Consider the following 24432-nt stretch of genomic DNA (forward strand, 5'->3'; position numbering starts at 1 on the left):
TATCTACTCTGTCCATACCCCTCATGATCTTGAATACCTTTATCAAATCACCTCTCAGCCTTCTCTTATCCAAGGAAAACAGTCCCAACTTCTCCAATCTATCTTCATAACTGAAATTCCTCATCCATGGAACCATTCTTGTGAATCTCTGCTGTACTCCCTCACGTCTTTCCTCAAGTGCGGTGCCCAGAATTGGACGCATTACTGCAGCTGAGGACGAAATAGTGTCTTCTACAAGTTCAACATAACTTCCTTGCTCTTGTACTCTATGCCCCTATTAATAAAGCCCAAGATACTGTATGCTTTACTAACTGTTCTCTCAACCTTTCCTGCCATCTTCAATGACTTATGCACATATACACCTAGGTCCCTCTGCTCCTGCACCGCCTTTAGAATTGTTCCCTTTATTTTATATTGTCTTTCCATGTTCTTCCTACCAAAATGAATCATCTCACATTTCTCTGCATTGGACTTCATCTGCCACCTGTCTGCCCGTTCCACCAACTTGTCTCTGTCCTTTTGAAGTTCTACACTATCCTCCTCACAGCTCACAATGAATCCAAGTTTTGTATCATCTGAAAACTTTGAAATTGTGCCCTGTACACCAAGGTTTAAGTCATTAATATATATCACAAAAAGCAAGAGTCCCAACACTGATCCCTGGGGAACTCCACGACAAACCATCCTCTGGCCCGAAAAACATCCATTAACCACTACTCTTTGTTTCCTGTCACTCAGCCAATTTTGTATCCATGTTGCTACTGTCCCTTTTATTCCATGAGCTACAAGTTTTCACACAAGTCTGTTGTGTGGCACTGTATCAAATGCCTTTTTAAAGTCCATGTACACCACATCAACACCATTGCCCTCATCAACCCTCTCTGTTACTCCTCAAAAATCTCCAGCAAGTTAAACATGATTTTCCCTTAAGAAATCAATGCTGGCTTTCCTTAATTAACTCGCACTTATCCATGTGACTATTGATTTTTGTCCCGAATTATCTTTTCTAGAAGTTTTCCCAGCACCGAAGTTAAACTGACTGGCCTGTAGTTGCTGGACTTATCTTTACACCCTTTTTTGAACAAGGGTGTAACATTTGCAATTCTCCAGTCCTCAGGCACCACCCCTGAGTCTAAAGAAAACTGAAAAATTATGGCCAGTGCCTCTGTGATTTCCACCCTCACTTCCCTCAGTATCCTTGGATGCATCTCATCTGGCTCTGGTGTTTTATCCACTTTAAGTTCAGACAGTCTATCTAATGCTTCCTCTTTATCAATTTTAAGCTCCTCTAGTGTCTGACTTGCCTCCTCTTTCAACATTGCCTGGGTTGCATCTTCTTCCTTGGTAAAGACAGATACAAAGTATTCATTTAATACCTCAGCTATGGCCTCTGCCTCCATGCGTAAATTCCCTTTCTGATCTCTAATTGGCCCCACTCTTCCTTTTGCCACCCTTTTACTATTTATATGCCTATTGAAAACTTTGGGATTTCCTTTAATGCTAGCTTCCAGTCTCCTCTCATGCTGTCTCTTTGCTTCCCTCATTTGCTTTTTCACTTCCTCTCTAGACCTTCTATATTCAGCCTGGTTCTCAGTAGTATTTTCTACCCAGCATCTATCAAAAGCACACATTTTCTTCTTTATCCTAATCTCTACTTCTTTTGTCATCCAGGGAGGTCTGGATTTGTTTGCTATACTTTTCCCCTTCGAGGGAACGTATCTTGACTGTGCCCGAACTATTTCTTCTTTGAAAGTAGCCCATTGTTCATCTACTGGTTTTCCTGCCAGCTTTTAACTCCAATTTATTCACCCCAGCTCCATTCTTATCCCATTGTAGTTGGCCTTCCCCAAGTTAATTATTCTCACCCTGGATTGCTCTTTGTCCTTTTCCATAATCAGCCTAAATCTTATGATACAATGATCACTATCCCCTAAATGCTCTCCTACTGATACTTGATCCACTCATTCCCAAGAACCAGGTCTAGCAGTGCCTCCTTTCTTGTTGGACTAGCAACATACCACTGCAGAAAATTTTCCTGAACACACTCTAGGAACTCTTGTCCTTCACTGCCCTTTACAGTACTGTTATCCCAGTCTATATTTGGATAATTAAAGTCCCCCATTAAAACTACCTTATAAATTTTGCACCTCTCTGTAATTTCCCTGCAAATTTGTTCCTCCACATCGTTCCCACTAGCTGGTGGCCGATAGACAACACCAAGCAATGTAACTGCACTTTTTTATTCTCAGTTACAGACATGGCAAAAAAAAGAAAAGAACAAAAGGTCTTATAAATTGTCATGTTAAAAAAAGAATAGAGTCAACAGTGGAAGGCTTAAGGGCAGTCCTCTGCTGGTCGATTGTCCTTCCAGCTATGCTAAAGTTCCTTTCATTGCTGCTACTGCTCGCCGTAATGCAAAGTGTACTTCTAGCCAGCCTGGCTGATTTAGGATATGCAACACTGTGTTCCTTCCACCAGCCCAACAGATCACACTCGTTTGCCATCACCAACACAGCAGGCCTCTGTGCCGCTGCACTTCATCATTTGTGTCCATTTCTTCATGAACATTCTCCCATTCAGCAAATCCGGTCAGTGCTTTTTTGCAGCTGTGGGTTCATCGTCAACCACTTTCGTCTCCTTCACAGGGTCTTCTGTTTTAAAGTTGTTGATAAGTCTGTGCACTTCAGACCAAACTTCCTCCCTATCAAGGCTGGACAACATTCGCAGCTGAATAAATTTAGGCCAGAGAAGTGTTGCTATCTTCTGCAGGTCATTTACTTCAACTTTCTTCAGAAGCCACTCTCTGTGCTGTTGCCTGACAACTGCTTGCATTGGAGTATCTGAAGAAAGTGGCAATCAGAGTCGTTTAAGTTTCTCAAACCACGGAATTACCAGGTTCAATGGAGAATACCGATCTCTCTCGAGTTCCCTCTCAGCTTCATAAAATGGCCAGAGGAAATCAACCAAAACTGCAAGACATCGGGAGCGATGCTTTCCAGCCTATAGTTTTCCCCACACTGTTCCAGTTTCTCGTGCAGCTCATGATAAATATCCTGAATTGAATTCAGTGTCAGATACACAGTACTGTAAATCATTTCTCTCATTGGATTTAAAGTTTTAGACAACTGTGCAGCAAGGCCAGACTGTTTAACGTGTGTCACCAAGGCTTTAGCATGACGTAGTTTCTACAACATCCGGAGTTTCGGAAACTAATTCCTTTGGATCAAGTGAATGTTGAAGGACCGTGTTATATACGTAGTCCTGACAATCCAGATGTCAATATGGTCTAAGAGTAACCACTATGTTAGCGCCTTGATCTGTCACCCAGACTAATCTATTTAAATTTGCTGGGTCAAAACCAAAAGTATTCACTACCAGCTCCAAAATCTCACGCCTGATGCTTTCGCCAGTTTTGGCATCCTCCAGTGGAAATGTAGCTGTTAAAGCTTTGGCACTAAGTTTAAAATCTACTGTGAGGTCATGACAAGTTATCGACATATAAGTATGTCGTCCGTCCACATGTCAGTTGTCATTCCCACATTCACATCCTTTAGTATGTCAGTAATCTGAGAAATTAGTTTTTTTCTCTTTTCTTTAGCCACATCACGACACCTTCTTGAAACTGTTCTTGGATTTGGTAACACTCTTGATGCTGATACTCAACCATATGTAGCACCCACATTGATTAGCTCTTGTGCTAGCTCAACAAACCCTTCACCAGAGACAGTTTGGAAAGGTTGAATATCCTTGAAACAGAGTCTTGCATTTGTCTGTAATTTCTGATTTCTTGTGAGCAGGTATGTTTTTTTTTGCTCGTCTGTACAAACGAAATTATGTACGATTGGCTTGGCCCTGCTGGGGGTCGTGTACGACCTTTTTCAGTGTGCCACTGCAAAGATTAATTTCCTATCTTTTTGTCATATAGTAGAAGTTTGCAAGATTTGCATTGTACAAATCCACTTGAGCTTTTACTATTGCGGGAAAAAACAGCATTGAAATATTTCCAAACAGAAGATTTACCTTTTCCAGCTACAGGACTTTCCACTGCTAAACATTCTCTGGTAGACAGCATTCATTTTCCATCCATAGTGCGCTGTAGTGTAGACTCACTTTTGGATGCATGGAAGCTACAGCATGAGCACGATGACGTCACGCAGAGTCCAGACTGCACATTTCCCGCCTTGACCTTAATGTTGAATTGAAGATTACTTCCCGAAGGCAGCACTGATCAGCCCGATCCAACCCGAGCCCGACACATGTCGTCAGGTCTAGTCGAGTTTGGGTCGGGTAGCCAGGCTTTAGATGGTACACACTGCTGCCACTGTGCATTGGTAGTGGAGGGAGTGAATGTTTGTGGATGGGGTACCAATCAAGTGGGCTGCTTTGTACTGGATGGTGTCGAGCTTCTTGATTGTTGTTGGAGCTGCACCCATCCAGGCAAGTGGAGAGTATTCCATCACATTCCTGAATTGTGCCTTGTAGATTCTGGACCGGCTTTGGGGACTCAGCAAGAGAGTTAATCACCGCAGGATTCCTAGCCTCTGACCTGCCTTTGTAGCCATGGTATTTATATGGCTACTGCAGTTCAATTTCTAGTCATTGGTGACCCCCAGGATGTTGTTAGTGGGGGATTTAGCGATGGCAATGCCATTGAATGTCAAGGGGAGATGGTTAGATTCTCTTTCTTGTTGGAGATGGCCGTTGCCAGGGACATGTGTAGTGCGAATGTTACTTGACACTTATCAGCCCAAACCTGGATATTGTCCAGGTCTTGCTGCATTTCTACACGGACTGCTTCAGTATCTGTGGAGCCGTGAATGCTGAACATTGTGCAATCATTAGCGAACATCCCCACTTCTGACCTTATGATTGAAGGAAGATTGTTGATGAAGCAGCTGAAGATGGTTGGGCCTAGGACACTACCCTGAGGAACTCCTGCAGTGATGTCGGAGCTGAGAAGATTGGCCTCCAACAACCACAACCATCTTCCTTTGCATTAGGTATGATTCTAACCAGCGGAGGATTTCCTCCGATTCCCATTGACTCCAGTTTTGCTAGGGCTCCTTGATGCCATACTCGGTCAAATGCTGCCTTGATGTCAAGGGCAGTCACTCTCACCTCACCTCTTGAGTTCAGCTCTTTTGTCCATGTTTGAACCAAGGCTGTAATGAGGTCAGGAGCTAAGTGGCCCTGGCGGAACCCAAACTGAACGTCACTGAGCAGGTTATTGCTAAGCAAGGGCGGCACAGTGGCGCAGTGGTTAGCACCGCAGCCTCACAGCTCCAGGGACCCGGGTTCGATTCCGGGTACTGCCTGTGTGGAGTTTGCAAGTTCTCCCTGAGTCTGCGTGGGTTTTCTCCGGGTGCTCCGGTTTCCTCCCACAAGCCAAAAGACTTGCAGGTTGATAGGTAAATTGGCCATTATAAATTGTCACTAGTATAGGTAGGTGGTAGGGAAATATAGGGACAGGTGGGGATGTTTGGTAGGAATATGGGATTAGTGTAGGATTAGTATAAATGGGTGGTTGATGTTCGGCACAGACTCGGTGGGCCGAAGGGCCTGTTTCAGTGCTGTATCTCTAATCTAATCTAATCAAGTGCCACTTGATAGCAATGTCAATGACACCTTCCATCACTTTACTGATGATTGAGAGTAGGCTGATGGGGTGGTAATTGGCCGGGTTGGAGTTGTCCTGCTTTTTGTTTACAGGACATACCTGGGCAATTTTCCACATTTCCGGGTCAATGCCAGTGTTGTAGCTGTACTGGAACAGCTTGGCTAGGGGTGTGGCAAGTTCTGGAGCACAGATCTTCATTAATATTGCAGGAATGTTGTCAGGGCCCATAGCCTTTGCAGATCCAGTGCCTTCAGTCGTTTCTTGATATCATGCGGAGTGAATCAAATTGGCTGAAGACTGGCATCCATGATGCTGGGGACTGGGAGGAGGCTGAGATGGATCATCCACTCAGCACTTCTGGCTGAAGATTGTTGTAAATGCTTCAGCCTTATCTTTTGCATTGATGTGCTGGGCTCCTTCATCATTGAGGATGGGGATATGCGTGGAGCCACCTCCTCCAGTTAGTTGCTTAATTGTCCACCACCATTCACGACTGGATGTGGCAGGACTGCAGAGCATAGATCTGATCCATTGATTATGGGATCGCTTAGCTCTGTCTATAGCATGTTGCTTATGCTATTTGTCATGCAAGTAGTCCTGGGTTATAGCTTCACCATGTTGCCATCTCATTTTGAGGTATGCCTGGTGCTGCTCCTGGCATGCCCTCCTGCACTCGTCATTGAACCTAGTGGTGCTGTTGGTAGGGTGTGAGTTGCTTTCGCTGAGCTTGACCACTCGTATGAGGTTATTCAACATCCTCTGGCACTGCATCCAGGTCCTTACTGCTGGCATTGATTTCACTCCCACTCCCCTTGCAGTATCTGTCTGGAGGCCCTCCTGCCGACCTGAGGAAAGAGGGTCTCTCTCCTGCTCCAGGGCCTCCAGCGCTGCATCAGAGAGCATCGATGCGTGCTCTCTGACCTGTTGAGCCCGCTGTCAATGTTTTTTCTGGTCTCCAACATGGAATGTACCTCGCCTTTAAGAGGTGCAGTATGGCTTTGAATAGTGGAGGCCAGCTTTAATTGGTGTTAACGTTGAATGATCTTGGACCTGCATCTAAGGCGTGCAGCCACTCAACAGTGTGCTCAGCACTGGGCTACATGCCATAATCATTAAAAGTAGCAGGCAGCATGAGGTTTGTGTGCTGGCTGCTTTATTTTGAACGGGCATGAGTAATTACACATCTTGATCCCCACACCTGAGTTCCGGGGCTATCCAGTTTTGTTCCCATAAACTCTCCAACAAGGTTCATTTAACATCAGTCATAAGAAGGCCCTTGGATGATACATTTGCTCCCCTGTCTAATTCCAGTGGGTTGAGGAAAAGTGTAGTATTCCCTTTTGCCATCGCTATTGAGAGCAGTAAACTCAGGGGATCCAACCACAGATCTTCCCAGTCTTTATGGCTTGTTTCCACTTCATTCAATACATTTATTAACTGAGCCTTTAGTGACTTTCTTTTGATTCAACACTGCGATTAGCATGATGATGTGTAAGATGTACAACCGACATGTGGTTTACACAGTTTAAATCGTATGTTGCTTAATGGCTATTGTTTTAAACCTCAATCAAGGCAATCACAGCATCTCCACCAGGATACCATTGCTACAGTGTCAGAAATGTTAATCTAGAACCTCATTCCAGTAAGAATTTAAAGTTGCAGCAGTGGAAAATGTTCAGAGTGACATGTGGTGCCTTATTTAGGAGCATACTTCCGGAATTAGGTTACATCTGCTGAGTTTATTTTGCAGGTTTTTTGGTAAAGAGATCTGGGAATACAGAAACCTAACTCTCCAAAAGTAATATCATTAGTTGATAAGGCCATAAAGAGTGCAAGCAAAGTACTAGGATTCATTTGCAGAGAAATAGAATTCAAAGGCAGGGAGTTAATGTTAAATTTGTATAAAATTTTGATTATACCACTCTTGGAGTATTGTGTACAATTCTGGTCTCCATACTATAAAAAGGATTGAAGCAAAGCAGAAACAATTTACAAGGATGCTACCAGAATTCGGAGGATGCAATTGGCAGGCGAGATTGAGAAGTCTGTGTCTCTTTTCTCTAGAGAAGAGAAAACTAAGAGGGGACCTGATAGAGGTCTTTAAAATTATGAAGGGACTTGATAAGGAAACTGTGAGGAAACTGTTGCCACTTGTGGGTGAGTCTAGAACAAGTAGGAGTAAATACAAGATAGTCACTAATAAATCAAAAAGGAATTTCTTTACACAAAGAATAGTGAATATGTGGAACTTGCTGCAACATGGACTAGTTGCAACAGATAGAGTTGATGCATTTAAGGGAGGCTTGATGCATGAGGGTAAAGGATGCAGGGTGTAAAGAGGTAATTAGAGTGGGAGCAAGCTCCTGCGGAGAATAAACACTGACATAGACTGGTTGGGCCAAATTGCCTGTGTCTGTGCTGTAGATTCTATGTAGTACTCTCCAGTCTTATCCCCTTACCCAAGGAGGTAATAATTCAAATATACTGTTGTGGCCTGTCATTTGTGGCTCATTCAATATTGGAACAGATGTAAATCATGTATGCCTTTCCTCCCCTAAGTGCTGTTCCACTGCAGTGAAGATATGAATAATATATTATTGACCCCATTCTAATTAGCAAAGTAATAAAAATTCTGCACTCTGTAATTGCTCTGATCTTCTAATTAGGTCACAGGAGTGATGTTAGAATGAAATCACCAAACACGTATTGAATAGTGCAGACAGTAACCTCAATTTTGCAGTCGTTTGTAATTTTAATTGACTGAAGCTTTCATTTTTGGCTTGTCTCCTTGCAACGTTTGCTCCTGTGGTGCAGGTGATGTTCTTAAAATATGACTGAAGTCTCTGTGGTATTATTCTCTTTGTAGTCCAACCTCACAAAGCAGCAAAATGGCTTCAAAATCACCTTGAAAACCTTGGAGGACAACCTGCTTTCCCGCCTTTCCTCCGCTTCTGGAAACTTCCTCGGAGACACAGCATTGGTAGAAAACCTGGAGACCACTAAGAGGACTGCAGCTGAGATTGAAGAGAAGGTGAGCCCAAGTCAGGCTACAAAGTGAATGTCATTTAGAAAGAGAACATGCCTTCAGACATATTTAGAAGTGATTTATAATGTGAAGGGGGACATATTAATTCTCAGTCTGTTTGAGAAACTTGTTGAACACTGTAGCCAGTTTAGAAGGAACTAAAATAACATTATTTTCCTTGTCTTCTGCCAAAGCCAACTATCTATATTCCTCAGAGTTCAGCCTGGAAAGCAGCCTACTTATGAGCTCAGATTAACATGAGGATTAGGAAGATTTTTTTTTGCAGAGATATCAGGTCTGTTTAACTTCTGAGTTCCAACTGTCTTCTACAGTATTAATAAAACATCCAGTTCACATCATAGCATATGGAAAAATGAATAATTTTCTCCAAATTGTTGCATAATATGCAGTTTTCGCTTTTTTGGTGTGAATTAACCCATGTAAAAATTTTTAAAACTCCCACAAAATGTTCTTTTCTCAGTGAAACCAAACGGCAGTAATTGCAAGTGGAATAATTCTCGCGTCATTTCATTTCAAATGTGTTAATGTCATGTAAAATAGCACAGATGCAGGGATATCGTACAAATGCATTAAACATTCAGATGTAAATTTCTACAATGTCTTCTAAAGTTGTCAATGTGACCATTTGAGGCCCCCATTTGATCCATTTTCTCCACTTTGGCTTGAGAATTCCACCAATAAAGGTCAGGAATTGAAAGAAGTGTGTATATATATATATATTATTGTGGAACATATTTAAGAATTACATGTTCAAGAGAGCAGGGGGACAAGCTGTATTGGTAATGGAGGATATCCAACAGCTCTGACAGGCACTTTAACTTTCCTCAGAATTCACAATAAAGTTAACAGGATCAATCTGTTTTGTGTGAGGTTTAAGATAAATTGCAGTGCAGTTGAAAGGCAGATTTTCTCTTTTGCTTCCTTTGACCATGCCAGTCATTTCTAGGACAGAATGTGTGTCAGTAGCCCTTTAAGATTTTCAAGAGTAACTGGACAAAGGGACTAATTCTCAAAGGTCCTGAAATTATGCCGTGGGAATACTATTGTACTAATCATACTCGAGTTGCCTGTAATTCCTCTACACTATTTTAATGAAAATGTATCAAAAAGAAGCAATGTTAAGCATCTATCATCTCACAGCATGATTTCAAACTCAGAATCTTTGTATACTCTTTTTCTTTGACATGTGGCTGCATTTTAGCTGCTTTGATTAGTTGTGTATTTCATTTTGGAGAGATATTTGGCAAATTGGAGCCCTGAAGATATAGCACAAGTATGACTTTGGGGAGAAAACCTTAGAGCAAAAAAAAGGTTTATTTCAAAGGAACAATGCATATTTTTAGTAAGTAGCACCTTGCATGTGAAGAAAAAGGAGGATTTTTCTCCCCAATATCTCTCTGCTGACAGCCTCTCTTTCTAATTGTATTAAAAGGTATCTTTTTAAATCCCAAAAAGTTATTTGACAGCCAAATTGCCGGGGGAAAAAATGTTCTCATAAACTCCTGCAATTATCAGGTATTGTCCAGGGTACTGCTCTTTTTACATGTTGACAGATTTTTAAATCACAGGTTTAGTTCTACTGTGAAGTGAAAAGCCACAACTTTTGGCAGAATTGTTTGCATTTTTTGCAGAGGAAAGTAACTCAAACAAACTGGAATGACTACAGAACATAAATGTTTGTGGGGCCCAGGTACGGAAGGAACTACTCATGAGGTCAGCAGACCTCAGATCTGCAATGATACACAGCCCTTGTATTTTGTACACTTGAATCTTGGGTGTGTGAAGACAAGGGATTACTGACTTGGAAAGTTTAAACAGGCTGTGTTGTTTGGATGCATTCTCGGTTTCAAAGTGCTTGAGCTTTCCTCTTCTAGATATTGGTGTGTGAACCATTGATGCTTTCAGCAAGTGACTGCTTTCATCTCTGCCTTGCATGAGGCATCTCAAAATATGGGAGCTTTCTTAAACATGCCCTCGGGTGCCTGAAAACGGAAGTAAGATGCAAATAATCTCCAAATGGCCCTTTTTAGAATCCATGGGCAGAATTTTAATTGCCAAGGAGGCATAGGTCTGGGTGCAGGCAGGAGGGTTAAATCCCAAAAAGAGCCGGCGTGTCTGAATTCCAACATAACCCCGCTCACTTCCGGCTTTTGCTGGCGTGCATTTTGAGGCAAGGGGCAGATCTCCATGGTGATGTTGGGTCAGTCATTTAAATTTTTAAATACCCAATTAATTGAGCCTTTAACCCAGAATTCTGGCTTTAACATGCAGCACACAGGTTTCCTGAGCTGTGTGGAACTCGCCTGGGTCAACAAGGCATGAGCACAGAGGGGACTCATTGATCAATGAAACTGACAGGCTGGAAAGCCTTTAAACAGTGAAACTGCATAGCTGCTGCCTGCCCATATGGAAGGCTTGTGCTCACAGGACTTCTTCGGAGAGCGAGCTTTCACTGCTTTATAGGTGATTTTCAACTTTTTGGAAGGCATTTCACCAACCTTGGACTTTGTCCACTTTGATCTGTCAGCCTTCACTGCAGTATGGGAACAGCATAGCATGCATCCATACTATGGACCTGTGATGTGGAACAAGAGGAGTAACCAAAGCAGCATCAACATCAGCAGTAGCAGGAGCCACACCAACATCAGGAGCAACCACAGCACTAGCAACAGCAGCAGCAACAGCAGCTTTCTTATCCTCAGTCACATGTCACACCCCAGGACAGAGGGAATGAACACAGACTCCAGCTTGAAAAAAGTGATACCCCCAACGCAGGGTATACAGGCAGATGATCAGTTTCGTCAACAGGATGGAGCAACTGTGCCTCAGGAGGCTAAGGCTTTCACAGGTCATTGCAGACATTTTCCGCCTCCCGGAACATGACCTCCTTCCGAGAGGGCCAGGTGGCAACGCATTGCCAGTGGCTGTAAAGGTCACCATAGCCTTGAATCTCTTTGCCTCCTGCTCCTTCCAGGGAAATGCTGGTGACATCTGCAGGATTTTGCAATCTGCTGCTCACAAGTGTCTCTCCTAGATGACCAATGCCATGTTTGCCAAGGCCACACTTATGCCCACTTTGACCCTGATGAGGCCAGTCAGACACTGGGGCACATTTGCTGCAGTGGCTGGATTCCCTCAGGTACAGGGAGTAATTGACTGCACACATGTGGCAATCAAGGCCCAAGAGGTGAGGAGCCAGCAGGCCTTGCTCTTTGCCAAGGAGGCCTCCAAGATCATCTTCCGGTCCAGAGTCCGCTCCATCGAGCAGGATGAGACGTGCTCGCGTTACTTCTTCCAAAAGGTACACAGAGAGAGCTCTGTTATCAGCAGCCTGAAGGAAGAAGATGGCTCGGTAACGTCTTCGCAGTCCGACATATCAGTCAGCAAATCCTTTTATGCTGGGCTGTATGACGCGAAGCCCACAGACAGCAGAGCCTCCCTGCCCTTCCTGTCATCTATCACAGAGGTCTTAGATGACAGCAGGAGGGAGAGACTGGACAAGCCGCTAACTCTGGACGAGCTGACAAAGGCCGTCGAGTCTTTCGAGACGAGTAAAACTCCCGGGAGCGACGGCTTACCGGTCGAGTTGTACTCGTCCCTGTGGGACTGGGTCGGCCCGGACCTGCTGGAAGTATACGAGAGTATGCTCCTGGCCGGCAGCATGTCAGAATCCATGAGAAAAGGCATCATCACCCTCATTTACAAGCAGAAGGGGGAGAGGGCAGAAATCAGAAATTGGTGGCCCATCTCACTGCTTAATGTTGATTACAAGATTCTGTCCAAAGTCATAGCCAGTCGAGTCAAGTCTGCTCTGGAGTTGGTGATTCACCCCGATCAGACCTGTACTGTACCCGGCAGGAAGATCTCTGATAGTCTCGCGCTACTCAGGGATACGATCGCCTATGTACGGGACAGGAGGGTGGACACCTGCCTCATCAGCCTGGACCAGGAGAAGGTTTTTGACAGGATATCGCACACGTACATGATGGACGTGCTTCCCAAAATGGGGTTTGGGGAGGGAATCTGCAATTGGATCCAACTGCTCTACACAAACATCAGTAGCGCAGTCTCAATCAACGGGTGGGAATCGGAAAGTTTCCCGATCAAATCTGGAGTCAGACAGGGCTGTCCTCTGTCCCAGGTCTGTTTGTTTGCTGTATTGAACCCTTTGCTGAGTCTATTAGGAAGGATGCGAGCATAAGAGGGGTGACAATCCCAGGCAGCGGAGGCACTCAGGTCAAAACCTCCCTGTACATGGATGACGTCGCCGTTTTCTGCTCGGATCCGCTGTCCGTGCGCAGACTGATGAGCATCTGCGACCAGTTCGAACTGGCCTCGGGAGCCAAAGTTAACCACGGCAAGAGCGAGGCCATGTTCTTTGGCAACTGGGCTGACCGATCCTTTGTCCCCTTCACCGTCAGGTCAGATTACCTGAAGGTGCTGGGGATATGGTTCGGAAGGGCCGGGGCGTGCACCAAAACATGGGAGGAGCGAGTAGCCAAGGTACGACAAAAGTTGGGCATGTGGGGGCAGCGATCTCTCTCCATTGTGGGTAAGAACCTGGTCATCAGGTGCGAGGCGCTCACGTTGTTGCTCTACGTGGCGCAGGTCTGGCCCATACCCCACTCCTGCGCCGTGGCAGTCACCCGAGCCATTTTCTGCTTCGTCTGGGGATCTAAAATGGACCGGGTCCGGAGGGACACGATGTTCAAATCTCTGGACAAGGGCGGGAAAAATGTACCCAACGTGGCCCTCATCCTGATGACCACCTTCGTATGTGGCTGCATCAAGCTGTGTGTAGATCCCCAGTACGCAAACTCCAAGTGTCACTACGTGCTGAGGTTCTATCTGTCCCCGGTTTTGCGAAGGATGGGCCTGGTCACATTGCCGCGGAACGCTCCATGCAGTTGGGCGGTGCCGTACCACCTATCCTTCGTGGAGCAGTTTCTGCGGGAAAACACCTTTGACCATCGGTCCATCAGGCAGTGGTCTGCACGGAATGTCCTCAAGGCCCTATGGGAAAAGGAAACGGTGGATCCTGTCGGATGGTTCCCCGAGCAGACCGTCAAAGTCATTTGGCGGAATGCCTCATCACCAGAACTTTCAAACAAGCACCAAGACGTAGCTTGGCTGGTGGTGAGAAGGGCCCTCCCCGTCAGATCCTTCATGCACACCCGAAGTCTCGCCCCCTCCGCACAGTGCCCCCGCGTTGGCTGTGGTGGGGAAGAGACGGCCGCCCACCTCCTCCTGGAATGTGCCTTTGCAAAGCAGGTGTGGAAAGAGATGCAGTGGTTTTTGTCAAGGTTCATCCCAAGCAGCTCTGTAACACAGGAGTCTGTGCTCTACGGGCTGTTCCCAGGGACGCACACCGAGACAAACATCAACTGCTGCTGGAGGACTATCAATTCGGTGAAAGACGCCCTTTGGTCTGCCCGAAACTTGCTGGTCTTCCAGCGCAAAGAGTTGTCCACCACCGAATGTTGCAGACTGGCACATTCCAAGGTCCAGGACTACGTGCTGAGGGACGCACTAAAGCTTGGGGCAGCCGCAGCAAAGCCTCAATGGCGAAAGACCACAGTGTAAGGTTCCCCCACCAAGCTGGACTGAGGGGCTGGATCCATGGGAAACCCCTCGAACTGTATCGTTAATATTCTCAATTGCTGTAAATGTAAAACTGTAATTGACATGACAATTGTGAAACGGAAGGGTTGGGAAGAAACTCATGACAGTATTGAAGGAAACTGATCTCCCTTGCAATGTTTGTATTTTTTGGTGCTGTTTGGAAACTGTTTGGCAATGTAATTTTTACAGATTTTTATGAATAAAGTATATTTTGGAAATAAAAAAAAAAATGTGGCAATCAAGGCACACTCAAATTATCTTGGAGTATTTATCAATAGGAAGGATTCCACTCCATCAGTGTTCAGCTGGTACATGACCAATGGAAGGTGTTCATGCATGTCTGTGCAGGATATCCTGGAAACTACCACAACCTCTTCATTCTGTGACAGTCACATCGTCCACAGGTGCAGAGTGATCGCGTGGCTCCTTGGAGACAAGAGCTACCATCTGAGAACATGGTTCATGACACCTGTGAAGAGCCCTACCACTAATGCAGAGGAGAGGTACAACAAGAGCCACATGATCACAAAGGCGATCATTGAACAAGCCAATGGGTTGCTGAAGATGCAATTCAGCTGCCTGGACAGATCTAGGGTGTCCTTCAATATGCACCAGCAAGGGTGTCCAGAATGGTTGTGGTGTGCTGTGCCTTGTACAACATGGCGCTGCAAGAGGAGGAAGGTACTGACCGATCGGCAGGAGAGAAGGAGCCAGATGTGACCAGGGTACCTGCAACCACTCACCAGCTACCAGAGGAGCCTGTGACAGCCTCATATAGGCATGCTTCAGATAACCTGAGTGCATGAAGCCACATGGAATTCCAGTGCTATACCCTCTGCCCCCATCCACCCTCAACACAAATCATTCCCACAGTCATACGTCCTTCCATCATATTCATACCCTTCGCTCGTCCTCCACTTTGGTCATACCGTTCTCCTGAAGGTTAAAGCCCATTTGGAATTCAGGATGCAACAATGGAGATGGCAGGACAATGGAGAGTTCAAATAAAGTTGCATGATTCATTTAAATTTCAATAGACATAACAACATTGACATTGTTATAAACACTGAAGTAAATTGCCTTGTGCAACTAAGAAGTCGTCGTCTTCCACTTTCTATTACTCCTACATGGTGCTGCCCCTGTGTCTTCAACAGAGCTGGAGGCAGGATGCACGTTCCCCTGCTCTGACTGCTCAGGTGCCAGTGGTGGCCATCCTTGGGCTTTTGGAGCATGTGAGGACCATGCCTCACCTGCACTCAGCCATCGGAGTAGGAGGCAGCAAGTGAAGCTCTGACTAAGATGAGGGAATGGATGTCGAGGGCAAGGGATGAGACGTGGGAGCCCTTTCTCCATCTTCCATCTCAGGGCTGGAGAGCACTTTGCTGCAATTCAGTGAGTCCCTGAATGGCTAAGGTAAAACTTTCTTCCATTCTATTTAAATTGGCAGACTGAGTCTTCAGGCCATTGGTGAGGGCCAGCATACAATGGGTTGCCTGCCACATCTGATTCCGCTTGGAGGCAGCCACTTTTTCCATGGGGGTGGACATCAGTGCAAATGCCTGAGACATCATGGTACTCATGCTAGAGATGGATGTATCCAGTCTCTCTCCAATGGAGTGCCTCTAGAAATGACACTAGAAGCACACACTTCCTATTGCTTACCATAATTGTCCTCTCTGTGGATGACCCCCAAGGCTCAGCATCTGTGTCCAGCTGAGCAGAGCTTAAAGTGCCCTGCGGCTTCTGATGGGAACTCTCCATTGCTGTCCCTGTCTCCAGCACCTGCTTCTGCTCACGTGATGTGCGCCTCACCATGTGACAGTCTAGTTAACTCTATTGGAGTCGTATTTCTGCACTGGTGGAGGATGCGCTTGAGTCGTGTGACAGTGCTTCCTCAGAGTGCATGCCCTCCTCTGAGGATCCCTCCGCCATTACCTGCTCAAGCTCCTGCGTCACCCTTGAAGTACCTGTGGGAAACGAAAGTCATGAATTAGAATTGACATGAGGGAAGTGGTCAAAGTCTATATTTTGCAGATCTTGACATTTTAGGTACTGGTGACAGCAACTGAACATGAGTGACTGTTACATCTCAAGTGGCAGTGTGATATCTAATTCTGTCACCTGGTATCTGTGAAACGCCCATCTCTCCATCACCAATGCTCATGAACTCAGCCAACGTACCAATCTCCAAGGCCTCCCCTTCCGCAGCGGGCCACCCCCGATTCTCTGTACTCTTTTCTCCTGCAAAGAGAGAAAGCAGAGAGTTATGTGTGAGAAATGCAATCTATGAAGAGGCTGGAATGACATTTGTGAGGTTGACTGTGAGGGGTGTATGCGAGATGGCAATAAGATGAGGGTGAGTGTTAGTTTTGGGTGTCCAGATGAGGAGATGAGGATATGAGGAGGTGCCTTGATGGAGAGAAATGAATGGAACTGCAAGGTGTGTTGTTCTGAGGAACGTTGTGCAGGACAAAGCTGGAGAAGTCAGAGTGCGGGGGTTGGCACCTAAAAGTATGACGCCACTCACCTTCCCTGCCCTTATGAGGTATTAAACCTCTTGAGGCACTGTATCCATAGTCTGGGGACCACACTCCCGCTCCTCGCTACCTCAGCAATCTCCAGCCACACCCGCTTTTTCTGTGTGGCTGGCTTCCTCCTTCCGCCTGCAGGAAACAACACGTCTCTTTGGACCCTCACCATCTCCAGGGAAGAGTCAGAGAACCAGGAGGCAGACTTCCCATGTCTCACTTTCCTTGATTTGCAGGACGCAGCCACTCTGACCCCTGCTGTAGTCCCTTTTAAATAGAGATCTTTCCATTGACTGGTGTGGGTAGTATCATACCAACACTCAATGATTGGTCAGGAATCCCGAAGGCAGAGTGCTCATGCTGTGGCTGAGTTAAAGAGCTATGGCAAAGCTACAAAGATCTGGTTCCCAATCTACTGCTGCCACCCTGCTGTGATAGGATCGGTTTCAATAAAGTTCTTCCCCATCTGTCTGTAGTCTCTGCCTGTGAATAAATCAATTGTTTCATTAAGTAAAATCACCCATTTCTTACCATTTGACCATCTCCTTTTTTAAAACAGGTTAAAGAGGCCAAGGTAACGGAGCTTAAGATCAATGAAGCGCGTGAGCACTACCGACTTGCTGCAGGCCGAGCTTCTCTGTTGTACTTCATAATGAATGACCTCAATAAAATCCATCCCATGTACCAGTTCTCTTTGAAGGTATGCCAGTACAAGTGCACCAGATGTTTCCTTCAGTCCCTGTTGGTCAATTTAGCAGATGAAGTACTTCAATAAACAGTCTTGATTTTTAAATGTGTTCCCGTTGTTCGAAATCCTTTCACATTATTGTATTGAAAACAAAGGTCAGGTGTCAAAATCTTATTAGATTTGGTAAGAAAAGTCATCAAGTACAAAATTCATTGCTTTAGAGAGTGATCAAGGAATTACTTCCTGGGGATTTGATGCTATTTGTTTTATGTTGCAGAAAGTAACTGCTTTTTGATGTTAAATTGCCAGCGAAGAACAGAGAACTAGATCTAATCTAGGATTTGGCATGTTTGTAAAATAAAGATTTTACTGCTGGTGATATAATGTTCAATAACATAATTTGCTAATAAATTCCGCTGCTATTTTTTTCAGGCTTTTAGTGTCGTTTTCCAAAGGGCTGTGAAAAGGGCACCAGCTGATGAAGTCCTCAAGCAGAGAGTGGCCAATTTGATTGACAGCATCACATTTTCCGTGTTTCAATACACAACGAGAGGTCTGTTTGAGTGTGATAAGCTGACCTATACAGCTCAGGTTACCTTCCAGGTAAATAAGAGCTATTCTACAACTCTCCATTTAATCCACATTCATCTTAACACTCTTCCTTACAAAACCATCCCTGTATGCTGGATGGTGGCTTCCCCAATGACATACAGGATAAATGCACTGCCCCGGGTTACCAGAAATAATTTTCACTCAATGCTGGCTGATCTCAGCTAGGGTGCAACAATTAGCCTGTACTATTGAGAGGTATATTGACCAGGATTCTTGTCTCTTATTGCTGTCCAGTGACACGTGCTGAGAAAAAAAGTATGTGTGGGTATGGGGTGAGGCCAAGAGTTCAGGTGTCAAAGTCTCCACAGTTGATTGGCCGATAGCACTCTCTGCCCGTGCTCAGACATGAAGAATGACGAATTGGTGATGTACTGAAAAATTCCCTGGTGCCATTTATAACCTTACCACAGCCAGTCAGTGCCTTGAAGGGGAAAAAATTGTGTGGAAAGAGGGGAACTGGAGTTCAGTCTAAGACGTTCTTATGACCTTTTGTGCTCTGTTTGGTATATTTCCTAGAGGAAGCATGGCTCCTGTAATTTGTGTTGTGATTCATTGCTGACAGTGTGATTGCAGAGAAAAGCACATTTGTTTTGAATCATTGTTGAATTGTGCAAAAGCTTAAATACAGTAATAAAAACAAAAATGGTAGATAATCACAGAATTTCGATCTAAAACCCTGAAAATGAATATTGTAGGTCTTTATTAAAATAATAAACTTTCTTTTGACATCAGACACTCTAAAGAGAATCCTAATTTTTCACCCTCTATTTTTATTTCAGATTTCCAGCTTTGCCATTTTTCATTTTATCGTTTTTCTCTGTACCTGTCTGTCCATGCCTAGTTTAGCGGAATGATCTAATAGAACCTTGCATGCAATAGGATAAATTTTCAAAGACTCCATGCCTGCCCAGGAATCAGTCTGATGCAGTGCTGATTGGTGAATCAACCGTTGAGGTCACTGTTCCCAATTTGATGAGCTCTCAATGCTGATTTAAACAGTAGGAAAATCGGGTGTGTCTCAAATCCGGCATAGGGTCTCAGAAAATTTACTCTACTGCATTGAAATGAGATGGAGATTCACACCCACCTCAGAGTACCTACATTCTGCATTTGAAATGGCCACAGCTTAAAAGTTTCTGATCAATCACTGTAATCCCTATGGTTTAGGAAAAAAGACTTGCATTTATATAGCACCTTTCATGACCTTAGGACGTCCCAAATAAACTACTTTTTCTAGTGTCGTCACTGTTCTAATGTAGCACGACAGCCAATTTGTGCACAACAAGCTCCCAAAAACAGCAATGTGATAATGAGCAGATACTCTGTTTTTGTGATGCTGATTGAGAGATGTATGTAAGCTAGGGGAGAGTGGGGGGGGTGGGGGGGCGGGCGGGTGGTCACTGGGATAAGCCTGCTGCTGTTCTTCAAAATAGTGCCATGGGATTTTTTATATTCACCTGAGAGACCAGATGGGGCTCGATTTAACGTCTCATCCAACAGATTTGTTGTGTTCGTTTTCCTTTCTGCAATTTGTTTTTTGCTTGTATTTTCATTTCTTTGTGCTAAAGAGAACTCACACTTTGTGAAGAATAAACAGATCTTTTAGGTGAAAATAACACTATCTCTGAATGACAAAAACTTGGTAGCAGAAGAAGGTCAATCATCCGAGCTCCAGGACATCACTGCAGGAGTTCCTCAGGGTAGTGTTCTAGGCCCAACCATCTTCAGCTGCTTTATCAATGACCTTCCTTCAATCATAAGGTCAGAAGTGGGGATGTTCGCTGATGATTGCACAATGTTCAGCACCATTCACAACTCATCAAATACTGAAGCAGTCCATGTAGAAATGCAGCAAGACCTGGACAATATCCAGGCTTGGGCTGATAAGTGTCAAGTAACATTTGCACCACACAAGTGCCAGGCAGTGACCATCTCCAACAAGAGAGAATCTAACCATCTCCCCTTGACATTCAATGGCATTACCATCGCTGAATCCCCCACTATCAACATCCAAGGGGCTACCATTGACCAGAAACTGAACTGCAGTAGCCATATAAAGACCGTGGCTACAAGAGCAGGTCAGAAGCTAGGAATCCTGAGGCAAGTAACTCGCCTCACTCCCCAAAGCCTGTCCACCATCTACAAGGCACAAGTCAGGAGTGTGATGGAATACTCTCCACTTGCCTGGATGGGTGCAGCTCCAACAACACTCAAGAAGCTCGACACCATCCAGAACAAAGCAGCCCGCTTGATTGGCACACCATCCACAAAGATTCACTCCCTCCACCACTGACGCACATTGGCAGCAGTGTGTACCATCTACAAGATGCACTGCAGCAACGCACAAAGGCTCCTTAGACAGCACCTTCCAAATCCGCGACCTCTACCACTTCGAAGGACAAGAGCAGCAGATGCATGGGAACATCACCACCTGCAAGTTCCCGTCCAAGTCACACACCATCCTGACTTGGAACTATATCGCCGTTCCTTCACTGTCACTGTGTCAAAATCCTGGAACTCCCTTCCCAAGAGCACTGTGGGTATACCTACCTCACATGGACTGCAGCGGTTCAAGAAGGCAGCTCACCACCACCTTCTCAAGGGCAGTTAGGGATGGGCAATAAATACTGGCATAGCCAGTGACGCCCACATCCCATGAATGAATTAAGAAGAAAACAAATGCTCAATGATGGTTAATAAAAATACATTGAATGACACGTATTAACTTGGAGCTTTTTGTTTTTCCAAGATATGTGTCAGTCATATTTACATATTAAAGTGTTTGGAAAGTTCAAAATCATTATACTATGGAAGCAAGTTGTACGGCATTAGTCATGACCTCTGCAGTCTTGTTGGTGTACTGGGGACCACCTATCTCTACACAGAGCCAATCTGAGGTGATGTAAAGCATCTCTTTTTTTAAGACTGTGGATTCTTTTAAATAAAACAATTCTAAAGGTTTGTTGATAAAGCACAGCATTCTACAAATGCATCATTATACCATGACTGGAAACCTAATAGGTTGAGGCATGCGCTATCTGATATCATATGCCTTACACCAACTTCATTTAAGGTCCTTTCAACATGCCTTTTGTAAACATCTGCTTAAATCAATGTTGACAATATGAAATATTAAATGACTTTACTCTGACTCGGGTACAAAGACATTATTGTACCCATATTGGATCTGCCCGAATACCATTTCAGTATCTGAAAAGTAATTGAACTCAAAATGTTTCATGTTGTTCTGCTTTAGTGTCTTTTCTTGTTAACATCAAGTAAAGCTCAACAGTGCAGAAAGGAATATACTAGTCCTGTGGAGTACACAACATGGAGCTGAATACCTTCAGTTTGCACTGCTTTAGTTGTGGTAAAATGTCGCTTTCATGTGGTCCAGTGGGATTCTGGAATATCATAGTGCTTCTATAAACCATTGCAAAGTTGGAAATAAGTGTTCACTAATTCTAATTACAACCCAAATCCCTTTCCATTTATACTTCCCATACCAAATGAGTGGGTAGGGGGAATTAGGTAAATTGTAACAAGGCTTCTCTCTGTGCCTTACAATAACTAACTGGTGACAGTATTTCAGAGTGACCTTGGAAGACACTCGCGTCTGTTTCCCCTCTATTCCTATGCAGAAGCACCTGATCTCCAAACAGCATGACAATCACGTTTGCAATTTGCCAAGCACATACCTGGTTGGGGTGGGGAAGGTGGCCAACAAAACTGTGCCTGGGCCTCTGGCTGTGTTGTGCAATGACAGGCACAAACAAAATATTCTACCACCTTATGATGCAGTTTGTTGGCCCTCTAATTGTGCTCCGCCACTGCGCAGCCCTGCCTCCGAAGTACTTTTAAAAACAGCAACACTAAGCCATTTGTGCAGTATTAAAAGCAGTGCTTTTTTAGCAGGGGTTTCAATTTTGTAACATAAATCAAGCCTAGATAGATGGAACTGCATTGTTGTCTCTGATGGTTGGGGTGTCAACAAGTTTCCAGTATACCTAAGTAAACAGTACAAAATTACCCTTATTGTTAATTGGACAGCTTCTCTTTGAAGGGCCATAGTGACAGCTGATACGGAAAGTGGAAATATTGCACTGGTAGAGTTATAGATTTTTTTAAGCTTGTGGTTGAAGTGTGTTATTGGAGAGGCACAGAGGGACATGTGATGCTCATTTAGCTGGTTCTGTATCCAAACAGGGGATGCTTAAAATGGAGCTGGATATTTCATTGCTTTGAGCATTATTAACACAGGCGTCACCAGAAATAAGCAGCTGGATTTTCGTTCATGGGTCCCGATCCCACCATAGGCAGGACCCTAAGGAAGATTTTGGAGGAGGTGGTCAATTAAGAGGCTACCTCTAGGAGCCCCATCCAGTTAAGGATGATGGGCAGGCTCCGCATCTGGGAGAGCCACTCAGAGCATCCGAGGCTTTAGGCATCCGGCAGCCCAACTGGGAGAGGCGGGCACTGCTGTTGTAGATAGGAAGATGAGAGGGCACCTTTAGATGGAGGTGCCTTCTGAGGACTTTTCAATGTTTAAAAATAAAATGTGGCCACAACTGCCAGCATTGTGCAGGGGTAGCCCATCCACTGAATCGTTACAGGGCAGAAGGAGGCCATTCAGCCCATCGTGTCTGCACCAGCTCTCTGAAAGAGCAACTCCCTCAGTTCCATTCCCCTGCCTTCTCCCTGAAACCCTGCACATTCTTCCTTTTCATATAACTGTCTAATTCCCTTTTGAATGCTTCAATTGAATCTGCTTCCACCACACTCTCAAGCAGCGCATTCCGGACCTCAACCACTCGCTGCGTCAAAATGTTTTTCCTCATGTCACTTTTGCTTCTCTTACCAAATACTTTAAATCAGTGACCTCTCGTTCTCGATCCTTTCACAAATGGCAACAGTTTCTCTCTATCTACTCTGTCCAGACCCCACATGATTTTGAATACCTCTATCAAATCATCACTCAGCTTTCTCTTCTCCAAGGAAAACAGTCCTAACTTCTCCAATCTATCTTCATAACTGAAATTCCTCATCCCTGGAACCATTCTCGTGAATCTTTTTTGTACTCTCTCCAACGCCCTCACGTCTTTCCGAAAGTGCGGTGCCCAGAACTGGATGCAATACTCCAGCTGAGGCCAACCTACTGTCGTTTTCAAGTTCAACATAACTTCCTTGCTCTTGTACTCTATACCACTGTTAATAAAGTCCAGGATACTGTATGCTTTATTAACTGCTCTCTCAACTGTCCTGGCACCTTCAATGACTTATGCACATATACACCTAGGTCCCTCTGCCCCTGCACCCCCTTTAGAATTGTATCCTTTATTCTACATTGTCTCTCCATGTTCTTCCTACCAAAATGAATCACTTCATATTTCTCTGTGTTGAACTTCATCTGCCACCTGTCTGCCCATTCCACCAACTTGTCTACGTCTATTTAAAGTTCCACACTATCCTCCTCACAGTTCGCAATGCTTTCAAGTTTTGTATCATCTGCAAACTTTGAAATTGTGCCCTGTACACCAAGATCTAGATCATTAGCACATATCTAAAGAAAAGCAATGGTCCCAACACTGATCCCTGGGGAACTCCACTACAAACTTTTCTCCAGCCTGGAAACATCCATTAACCACTACTCTTTGTTCCCTGTCATTCAGCCAATTTAGTGACCATGTTGCTACCGTCCCTTTTATTCCATGAGCTTCAAGTTTGCTCACATGTCTGGTGTGTGGTTCTGTATCAGGATGGCCTGTCGCTGCAGCTGTGGTCCTCTGGCAATTGTGGGAGTGGGGGAAATTAAATGAGGCATCGGTGGCACTGCTGGCTTGCCACTGGGAGGCTGCCTCCATTGGTCTGACAGTCTTCAACCTGTGCTGCGTGGGGGTGGGGGTGGGGGTGGGGGTGGGCCCACCTGCCATTTGGAAAATTCCAGACATCATGTGTTGAGGGCCCTCCACAGGCACTTTAATTAGCCTAATTGACAGTTGGGTAGCCATCACCACCTGGAAGTAACCTCAAAATAGGCCAGAGGAAGAACTTGCAGGCAGACCGACATGCCGGCCAGTAGCACGAAATTGCCCGCACGCATCCGAACACACCGTCTTCACAGAATGAAAATACAATCACGATGTCCTCAAAACATTGCTGATCATGAAATCCATCCCTTGTTGAAAGTGTTGTCTTCTGTGCACTGAATTGATCCAATGTTACAAGACTTGCTTAAAGCCAATGTCTCTGTGTAATACACTGTTCCTTTTTTTAATCTTCAGAATTCAGATTTCTTCCTGGGAATATTGTGCAAAAGCAT

The 24432-nt window shown here is 44.8% G+C and overlaps 1 protein-coding gene across 1 annotated transcript in view; it reads left to right on the forward strand.

Annotated features, from left to right (window-relative positions):
• LOC137384244 (dynein axonemal heavy chain 9-like) overlaps positions 1-24432 on the forward strand; it is a 584247-nt gene that overhangs the window by 431780 nt on the left and 128035 nt on the right. Inside the window, exons 56-58 of the mRNA XM_068057979.1 lie at positions 8484-8648; positions 17373-17513; positions 17934-18104. Of these exons, the coding sequence (XP_067914080.1) occupies positions 8484-8648; positions 17373-17513; positions 17934-18104 (477 nt within the window). The remainder of the gene's footprint in view (positions 1-8483; positions 8649-17372; positions 17514-17933; positions 18105-24432) is intronic.

Source organism: Heterodontus francisci, chromosome 26, assembly GCF_036365525.1.
Source record: "Heterodontus francisci isolate sHetFra1 chromosome 26, sHetFra1.hap1, whole genome shotgun sequence".
In the NCBI taxonomy this organism is placed as follows: Eukaryota; Metazoa; Chordata; class Chondrichthyes; order Heterodontiformes; family Heterodontidae; genus Heterodontus; species Heterodontus francisci.